The 10,317-nt window shown below is 47.5% G+C and overlaps 1 protein-coding gene across 1 annotated transcript; it reads right to left on the bottom strand.

Annotated features, from left to right (window-relative positions):
* Positions 1–3,291: 3,291 nt before the first annotated feature.
* Positions 3,292–9,853, bottom strand: melk (maternal embryonic leucine zipper kinase). Its single transcript, XM_083693280.1, has 18 exons — positions 9,783–9,853; positions 9,174–9,261; positions 8,963–9,048; positions 8,649–8,765; positions 8,340–8,483; positions 8,116–8,184; positions 7,902–7,994; positions 7,720–7,818; positions 7,481–7,549; positions 7,260–7,358; positions 7,064–7,150; positions 6,613–6,747; positions 6,282–6,410; positions 5,877–6,171; positions 4,958–5,087; positions 4,531–4,690; positions 4,242–4,345; positions 3,292–4,146 (listed from the first exon to the last, which is right to left on the bottom strand). Exons 2-18 carry the CDS (start codon positions 9,238–9,240, stop codon positions 3,969–3,971), a joined length of 2,061 nt encoding a protein of 686 aa, XP_083549406.1. The 5' UTR covers positions 9,241–9,261; positions 9,783–9,853; the 3' UTR covers positions 3,292–3,968.
* Positions 9,854–10,317: the final 464 nt, after the last annotated feature.

The raw sequence follows: 10,317 nt of genomic DNA, 5'->3' as shown, positions 1-10,317 counted from the left end.
GAGACGAGCCAGGAGTAGAGAGACAGAGGGGAGAGGAGGAGGGACGCCGCGCTCGCACTCAGAGACGGGCCCTGGTGGAAGTAAACAAAACGAATGACTCACTTCTCTCTCCTCTCCTCTCCTCTCTCATTCTCTCTCTCCTCTCCTCTCCTCTCTCATTCTCTCTCTCCCCAACCCTAAATCTCCCTCTCAGCCTCTCTCTCTATCACCTAACCCTCTCTCTCTCACCTCACCCTCTCTCTCACCATCTCCCCTTCCCTCCCTCCTCTTTGTTTTGTCTTCAGTCTAAATGTATGGTTCAGGTGGAGTTAGCCAAGTTTCAAATTGTCACGCTGTTGCTGAAGTCCTGCTGACCACCTGTGGATCAGGGCAGTCTACAGGCTAGCTGTGTGTCCTCTGTGTGTGTCCTGGCCTATTTCTCAGCTGGCTCTGACCTCTATGGGACATTTGCAAGTACACTCGTCCTGTGATCTATTGGTCCATTTAGAAGGTGTGTCACTGCCCTGTGACCCAGGCCTATTGGTCCGTTTAGCAGGTGTGTCATTTGAATATGGAACATGGAGGAGGGACTTACCTGATCACACACACTTCCATGTCGAGCGTCATCAGATCTCTGGGCATTGTGGAGCCCTGAGTGGAGAGAGAGACAGAGAGAGAGACAGATGGACAGACAGAGAGAAATTTGTAAGATTTTCCATGTTGCATAAATATCCAGAGTTATTTCAATCTAATTCATGGCTGATGATGCTTTTCAATGTTGCATCCTAGACAATGTTATATTCTAGTGTAGACACTTGACTGTACTCACAAAGACAAATCAGGACGAGAGCCACCACCAGGAACGACTTCATCTCTCCCCTTTCCTCTCGTCTGAAAGAAAACAGTCATCTAACTTATACTTGATGCACTCAAGCCTTCCTACTTGGGTTTGTTGTGAAACTAATGCAATGTGGCCAATACCATGGCGACGGCTTAATGGGGATCCAATGGGCATGTTAGCCAGAGTTCCTGCTCTATAAACACCACAACAACTTCATCCAATCAGGGTGATTAATCACACAGCAGGTACAAGGAAGAGGAAAGTCTGCTTACTGTTCTGGCTTGCTGTTCCCAAACTGGATCTTTCTCAGTAGAGGGGGACCCGGTCTAGTTGGGTTAGGGGAACCAGTTCCGGTTGGGTTAGAAGATTCCCACAAACAGTAGCTGGTGAATGTCTCTCTGCTCTGTTGGTACTCCTGCCCCAGGTGTGGTACACACACACCACCAGTCTCCTTCTTCACTGCTTGTGAGTGTGTAGGATATAGTTTAGGAGCAGTGCTGCCCCCTGTTGGAGTGGATGATGCTAGCCAGTTACATAATCAATTAACCATCTACATTCATCAATTAACCAGCTACATGATCAATGAACAGCTACATAATCAATTAACCAGCAACATTAATCAATTAACCAGCTACATGATCAATGAACAGCTACATAATCAATTAACCAGCAACATTAATCAATTAACCAGCTATATAATCAATTAACCAGCTACATGAATCAATCAATTAAATACAGGTAGAGAAGAAAGCTCCTGTCGTTACTCTGTCACTATGGACATGGACATTCCACCCAGCCTATCAAAAAGCTGTTTGCTTATTGCTAAAAACCAAATATCCAAACATTTGAAATCTACACTGGAGGAATTAGGAAATAGGTGTAAATGATAGAGGTAGCCAGTACAGGGAGAGAGAGAGGGGGGGGGGGGGGGGGGGTGACAGGTAGCGTCTGTTCCTGCTGCTGCCCCCTGCCCCTCCCACACACACACACACGCACGCCGACTCACACACATGCCAAATGCACGTGCGCGCACACACACACGCACACACACATCTGCACATATGCACGCACACGCACATGCACACAGACACACAGACACACAGACACACACACACACACACACACACCCAGCAGGAGTCATTATCACTGCTGAAACGATAGGGGGGCCAGTTCATCCACTCCCAACCCCACCCCTCACCCCACCACCCTGAATTACCATCTCTCTCCCGTCTCCTAAGGTTAACCCCCCCACCCCATCATCATCATCTCAGCCCCCCCATCACCCACCCTCCTCCCCTCCTGCTGGGAGACCAAGGAGAAGCCTACACACACACCTGGAGATCACAGAGTCCTTCATAGGCTTCATACCAGAACAATCATCATCTTCCAGGCCTCTGTGCTATCACCATTATCATGAGCATCATCTTTATTCCAGATGCTTCTCATTTAACCTTTATTAAACCAGGTTAAGTCATTGAGATACGTGTGTGTGTGTGTGTGTGTGAGTGTGTGTGCGTGAGTGTGTGTGTGCATGCGTGCGGCATTTGTGTGTGGCTATGTGTGTGTCTGTGTGCGTGTGTGTGAATGTGTGTGCATGTGTGTGTGTGTGAGGGTACAGTGAGTATATAGGGTCATATTTCTGCAAAATTACAATTCAGATCATCTTTGTTGTTTCAGCTCCCACAGGGTTCTTCTGCAGACCTGTGTGTGATATTTAGTAATTTCCTAAGATGGAGACTTAAAAGTGGAAAAGTCTCACCCTCAACACTACTGTGGCTTCTTCTCTAGCGGAGAACCAGTATGTGTGTGTGTGTGCGTGTGAGAGGGACAGATACACAGCTGTGTGTGTGTATTTGTGTAAATAGGAGCACATAGTTGCAGTATCGTCAAAGGAGTGGTATTATATGACGATGAAACAGCAGGAACACAAGCCCCCTCTCCCCTCGTTCTACTGCCCATAAACTTTAACTCAGAGAGAGAGGCTGTGACTATGGTTAACTATCACTATCAATCTCTGTGGAAATGGATGAAGGGATGGGAGGAGATGAAAGAGAGGGAGAAAAGAGAGATGGAAGGATGGAATGGGCAAATTAATGTGATGGGCTTTCTCCATCAAACGGAGGGATAAAAACAGACATGGGGTTTGAGGTGAATCACCGCAGTGCACATCAAATCTACTATTTACATATACCAGGGGAGGCTGGAGGAGGTTGAAATCGGAGGCCAGGCTCATTGTAATGCATAGAACGGAATGAGGAATGGTATCAAACACGCATCTGATACCATTCCTCATTCCATTCCGTACATTAGCATGAGCCCGTCCTCCGATTTCTACCTCCACCGACATACCAGAGCCACAGTCAATCTTGAATAAACACACAGGCCACACGTTCAACTCACTGGAAACTGAATTTATTTAGCTATTTTTACAATGAATTATCAATATAAATCTTACACAGCTACACACAGAGAGAGAGAGAGAGAGAGAGACTCAGGATAAGAAAACAGAAAACAGCAGACAAGACACAGGAGGTAAAGGAATATTTCTGGTAGAAAAGTAAACATAACATGATTGAAAACAAGTAAAACGTCCATAGAGAAAAACATACTCAACAAATGTCAATGATTAATGCTTTCTTTACAATGTTATTCCCTAAAGCTATATTCCTATGGGAAATACTGTACAATACCCTAATCTGCAAACAAGCAGGTCATTTACCTTCATTTTTACTACATGGAGATATGGGGAGACTTAAAACACTTAGAACACAGACACACAGGTGTGATGCATGAACCTGGAATGGGTGGAACGGAACATCAAATGGCTGTTGTGAGGACAGGAAGTGATGCATTAAACAGGAAGTGGTAGTCTCCTGCTTAGAAGTACAATGGGGTTCTTTTGCTATGGTCTCTGGATGGGAGGAGGTGATGGTGCCTTCTAGTCTGATCTAAGGTCAGTTTGGTGTGTTCCTAGATCTGCCCTTCTAGATACTGGAGAGGAAGTGACACCACAGACAGGAAGTAGTGGTGGGGTCTAGATGCTGGAGGTGGAGAGGATGTGACATCACAGACAGGAAGCAGTGGTGGTGGGGTCTAGATGCTGGAGAGGATGTGACATCACAGACAGGAAGCAGTGGGGTGGTGGGGTCTAGATGCTGGAGGTGGAGAGGATGTCCTCCACCAGGTGTTTGTAGACCCAGGCGTCTCCCTTCAGCCTCTGCCTCAGCACCCCCACCACCTCTGGCCTCTGGAGCAGACACACCTCCAGCTCAAACACCATGGTCACCTTCCCAAAGTCCCCCTGGGTACGACACTTCAGAGTGTACCTGGGGAGACACGCACAGAGTTACCATTCAGAATCTCACAAAGAAGAAAGAATATGTATGTGTGTGTGTGTGTGTGTGTGTGTGCTCCTTCTCACCCCTTCTGTATGAAGTCTACATGTTTCTCAGGCAGGACGGAGAGGATCTGCTTGAGCACCTGGTCAGGGTTGGTCTGGCTGGTCAGCGTGACGTTGTACTGGGCCTGGGAGGGAGAGACAGGAGGGACACTTCATACTAGACAATACCTGGACATACCTGCTGCAATTCAATGGTGTGTGTGTCTGTGTGTACTTGTATACATGTATGCATGTATGTACGTACGTGTATGTACTGTATGAGTATGCATGACTCGTCTTAGAAATTGTGTGTGTGTGTGTGTGTATGTACCTTGATCTTGCGTGGTCCGTCCCGAAGCCCCCTCCTCTTGCTGGGTGTCAGCATGGTGATCACCTTGTCCAGGCCTCGCTCCAGACTGCCAAACACCTTCCCGCCCCGCCGCTTCTGCCCGCTGTCGCCCTGGGTTACCGCCAGGTCCAATGACCGCGACCTGGGGGAGGGGGGAGGAGATTATTTCAGGTCTTGTGATTGTATTCTACTTCCCTGACTAATGTGCGCTCAGAACTAGGAATCTCGTTACACAAAAGATATTTCCGGAGTTTATCACTCAGAGTATCAGAATCAACCAATTGGAAGCTACTACGCAAATAACGAAGGTTATTGGACATTCAGAGTTTCAAAGATGGCATGAACGCGACCTCCATCTCCCATTCACCCGTCCCTCTCTCCCTCCGGTGTCCCCCCCCCTCCATCCCACCTTCTCTCAGGACTAAAGGCCAGTATATCCAGTTCTCCTTGCTCCTTCTCCTCCACTCCTCTCTCCCTACATCCTTCCTTCCCCTCCACCGCTCTCCTCCTGGACGGATCCTTGGAGGCGCTGCCTGCCCCTGAGAGAGAGAGAGAGAGAGAACATGTTTATGTGTTTATGAATCTCTACTTTTCAGATGATCCAGAACATCATACAGAAGTCTGGGAATAAAATAATGGAGAGAAAAAAGACACACACTCACACACACACACACACACACACACACACACACACACACACAGGTTTAGTGGAGAACACATGTCACTACACACCACACGGGACAGCGAGCAGGGGAAAGAGACAGCTACACCTGTCACAGCACACGCCTAGGGACACACACACACACGTCGTCTCTCCCCCCCCCCCTTTACTCTCCACTGTGGAGAGACCAGAATTAACTGAGCCACATACAGAATAACATTCATAACATATTGTGTTGTTATTGTTATAATCAATATTATTATTACCACAACAGATAAGGTTGAGAGAGGTTGGAGAAAAGAGTGGGGTTAGAACCAACCCAAATAAAAACAGGAAATGTCTATCCATCATATACATTAGTGATTAGCCCACTCATTGACAGAGCTAATAGCACAATTACAAATCGCTCACACACACGCACGTAACGACAGCTAAATCAGAAGAATATGAGTGGCTTGGGATATTACCCGAATACAATTTACTTGTAAATGTGTGGCATGTGGATGTGCCACTTGTGATTGAGTGGTTGTGTGTGTGTGTGTGTGTGTGTGTGTGTGTGTGTGTGTGTGTTGGCATTTATATGGACAGGTACTTCACACACTCATTTGAAAAACATCCATATTCAAACATAACTGTACTGTGTGTGTGTGTGTGTGTGTGCGCTTACCTCTGGGTGTGCCTGTTGGGGTCTTGCTGCCAATGTTGTTGTTATTATTGTGAGTGGGCGTGGTGAGAACGTTCTTGTTGGGCCGCGCATTCCTCCTATTGGGTAATGGGGTTCGGGGGGCGGGCAGGGCGAATATATCAGCGTCCTTGTCCACCACAGCAACATTCTCTTTGTTCTCATTGGTCCTTTCCTGGTCTCGGCCCCGCCTCTCATGCTGGCGGTGGTGCGTGATTCGCTCTCTCTCTGGGGTGTGGGCGTGGTCTCGCCTCTTCTCTGCTGACTGACCGGCCGGCCTCTTTATAGAGACAAAGACATTACAACCATGAGAGACACACACACACACACACACACACACACACACACACACACAAATATGAATATATTCCAAATGAGTGTGTGAAGTACCTGTTCTATGGCCCCGTCCGGGCGACCTCTGGGTGTATGGGGGAACCAGGGACAGTCATCGTCATAGTCACCGTGGGAGTCCAGGACCACAGCATCCTCATCCTCACTGAAGTAAAGGGTCTTCTTAGACTGGAGAGAGGGAGGGAGGAGAGAGGGAGGGAGAGGTGTTGAAATTCTTAATATGCGATGGAAAGATAACCTCTAGGACTGAGAAGAGGTGCAGAGAGAGAGAGAGAGAGAGACTCAACGCTTGTACTTGACCTCTATGTTGATGTATCTGTAGAGAACAGATACATCAACACTGCTCTCACACACACAGGTGTATCCTAACCTGTATTCCCTGGTGCAGAGGGGAGCAGGTGATGAGGTCAGGGACAACCATGTCAGGTCTCAGACGTACAGACTTCCCTCTCTGCTTCTTAGACAGCAACAACAGGTAGGTGGACGTGGTCTGGTCGTACCTCCACTGAACACACCAACAACAACAGGTTAGGGTGTGTTACACACACACACACACACACACACACACACACACACTGCTCCAACCTTCACAGATAATCAGATCTCTGTCATCATAATGTGGTCACAGCTTTCAAACACGTGTTACGGAATCGTAAAGATCTGATTATAATTGTGAGTTTGTCGCTAAACCTGATAGTTGGGCAGACGAGAGTATCAGAGGAAAGGAGAGGACACACACACACACACACACACACACACACACACACACACACACACACACACACACACACACACACACACACACACACACACACACACACCTCATTGACCAGCTGGACAGTGCTCAGTCTGGAACGCTTGAATCGGACGGCCATCTCAGTGACACAGTCCTCATCAATGTGACCCAACTAGAGAGAGAGAGAGAGAGAGAGAGATGATGTTATGAGTCCTGACAAGCTGTTCACTGTACATGCATGTGCGAGTGATCTCAAAGGTTTGATTGATTGATGTTTGTACCGGCTGCTTGCTGTGCCACTCTACAGGGCTGCTGTAGCCTTTCATGGCCCAGGGATGGTCCAGCAGCTGTCTGACTGTCACACGGCGCTTGGGCTCCACCTAGTGGACACACACCACAACTACATTAACCACGACACAACACTAAGGACATCACTATATACACTCCATACCACTCAATATAAAACAACTATATTTAAGAGAGAGACAGAGAGACAGTATACCTGCATCATCTGGTTGAGGAGTAGAATGCTACCGGGAGACAGCCAATGAGGGTTGTCATATTTACCCTTCTGAAAGAACAACGAGAGAGGTCAGTTTATGCATACATACACACACACACACACACACACACACACACACACACACACACACACACACACACACACACACACACACACACACACACACACACACACACACACACACACACACACACACACACACACACACACGTCCTTACTGTGATTTTCCTGTAGAGCACCATACAGTTGTCGTCATCAAAGGGTAGGTATCCACACAGCAGAGCGAACAGCAACACTCCCATACTCCACACATCAGCCTGGACAGAGGCCATTTAACATCACATTAACACACAAATCAGCAGAACCCTCATACTCAACCAACACATACACATACACACACCTCAGAACCGATGTAGGATTTGCCCTGGATAAGCTCTGGAGCAGCGTAGGCAGGACTTCCACAGCATGTCATCAGCTCATAGCCCAGACCTCCCTGTAAAACACACACACACACACACACACAATAAAGAATATCATTTGTCAATAAATTATGTGCAATGATGAAGTGGGGCACATTCTGTTGAAATTCAAAAATAAACAAAACCACACAGTACCTTAGGTTTGGCACAGAGCCCAAAGTCTATGAGCTTCAGGTTGTGATTTTCATCTATCAGCAGGTTCTCCTGAAGATCAGAGAGAGGGACAGACAGAACACAATCAGAACCACACACAATGTAATTCATCGAGCAGACACAAAGACACACACACACCGGTTTTAGGGTACACTGTGGGGGTCTGTCTGTCCCCCTCCCCCCCCCCCCCCAACACACACACACACCGGTTTGAGGTCCCTGTGAGCGTAGCCCTGGCTGTGGACATAGGCCAGTGCTGAGACAATCTGTCTGAAGAACACCCTGGTCTCCTCCTCAGACAGGCGGTCCTTAGCTATGATGTAGTCAAACAGCTCCCCACCCGGACAGTACTGGGAGGGGGGGGAGAGAGAGAGAGAGAAAGAGAGTGTTAATTAATCACTCCTGTTAGTACATATTGCCTGAATGTCATTGTTGAATGTCAATAAAGCAACTTTGAATTGAATTGAGAGGAAGAGAGAGAGAGTGCTGTGCTGTGTGTGTGTGTGTGTGTGTACCTCTAGCACCATGTAGATCTTGGTTGCGGTCTCTATGACATGGTAGAGGCGACACACGTGTTGGTGGCTGAGGTTCTTCATCGCCTCAATCTCCACCTTCACACGAGGCAAGTCCTCCTGAGAGAGAGAGAGAGAGAGAGAGAGAGAGTCACACAATGAGTCAACTACGGGACCATCTTGATTGTCTTAACCGGCCTCCTCTCCTTGTGTGCTAGTGGGTAGAATAACTGGAGGGTTGGGGTTAGTATCAAACTAATCATCTATGGTCTGAGCCGGTCATGAAGGAAAGCAGATAGACAGGACGCCTCACTCACCCCGAGGTCGTTCTTGTCCATGATTTTGATGGCCACTTTCTCCCCAGACAGAATGTGTCGCCCCAGCTTGACTTTGGCAAACCCGCCTGAAAACAGACAGTTGGTGCACAATCACTTATGATAACGGGCTATTAGTAACAACAGACAGACAGACTGAGGCACACACACACCATTGTTGGGTCTACTCTGTAAGGAGAGATGGACATCTTACCTGAGCCAATCGTTTCGTACACCTCATAGTACTTGAGGAGCTCCGCTGAACTGGTATCCATGGGCATCTCGCCAACACAACACTTCAGCTGCGCGAAAAGGGAAACATATGCTTTGTTAGCAATGTCCGTTAGCCAATATGACTGCAGCTGACTTAGCCAAAGTCGAGGGCCACAGGCTGTTGTGTATCTGACACTGGTTTCTCTACACCGTCGAACACACCGAAACCTTAAAAGTCTGGACTGAGCAACTTTCTACAGCTGCAGGGACCCCCAGCCAGGTCGAGACGAGCTGCCCGTGCCGGGTGACGGGTGCACTTCGACGGCGCAGAGAAAGTGGTCAGACACACAAAAGCCTGCAGTTGCCGACTTCGGCTAGCTAACTTAATGACACACACACAAGTGGATCAACGGTTAAGCAGGAGCTAGATGGAGAATGACACATGCAACAGGACCAACAGATAACCGTTTATACTGGCCTGAAGCTAGCAAGTACAATTACAGTTCGCTTGAATGTTAGAACGACGTCGTTCGTGTACGGTTCAACTTCTACATCAATATTTAGTTCGTTGTCTGAAAGCATTATCCTTTGCCGAACACTTCAAGCCCACCTTAAATCCGAACTTGGACAATTGTCAGCGATGCAAACGCGATAACGTAGGCGAAAACATATGTTTCTGGAAATGAAAAAGACAATCGTCTTTGACGCGTTGTTGCCAAAGTTTGAATTTCCCACTTGCGATGACGACATTTCCTACTTCCTGTTTCTGCATCAATCACTCTGTGTCGCCCTCTACCAGTCGGTCAGACAACTGCAGCTGTCAGAATAAAACATGGATTTCATTTGATTTTGGTACATTTAGTAATTTAGCAGTCGCTCTTATCCAGAGCGACCAACAATAAATATATTCGCCTAAAGTAAGTGAAACAACTGTAGATCACAACCATTTAAACTAAGACTTTCCATGATAAAGCTTTCCATGATCAAGCTCATCAGGCTAATTTATTTTGTGGGTAAACGGGTGTGTGTGTGTGTGTGTGTGTGTGTGTGTGTGTGTGTGTGTGTGTGTGTGTGTGTGTGTGTGTGTGTTCACCTATTTGCATAATACTCCAGTGAGGTATTTGAACTCAGGTCTGGTATGTTGG

This window comes from Argentina silus (genome assembly GCF_951799395.1).
Source record: "Argentina silus genome assembly, chromosome: 21".
Classification (NCBI taxonomy): Eukaryota; Metazoa; Chordata; class Actinopteri; order Argentiniformes; family Argentinidae; genus Argentina; species Argentina silus.
This window is presented reverse-complemented; position numbering and strand designations above follow the sequence as displayed.

Coding starts and splice junctions, on each gene's coding strand:
- melk (XM_083693280.1), bottom strand. CDS start 9,240: ATGCCCATGGATACCAGTTCAGCGGAGCTCCTCAAGTACTATGAGGTG. Junction 7,550..7,719: donor TGCTCTACAGGAAAATCACA/GTAAGGACGTGT, acceptor TTGTTCTTTCAG/AAGGGTAAATATGACAACCC. Junction 4,147..4,241: donor GTAGACTTCATACAGAAGGG/GTGAGAAGGAGC, acceptor GTGTCTCCCCAG/GTACACTCTGAAGTGTCGTA.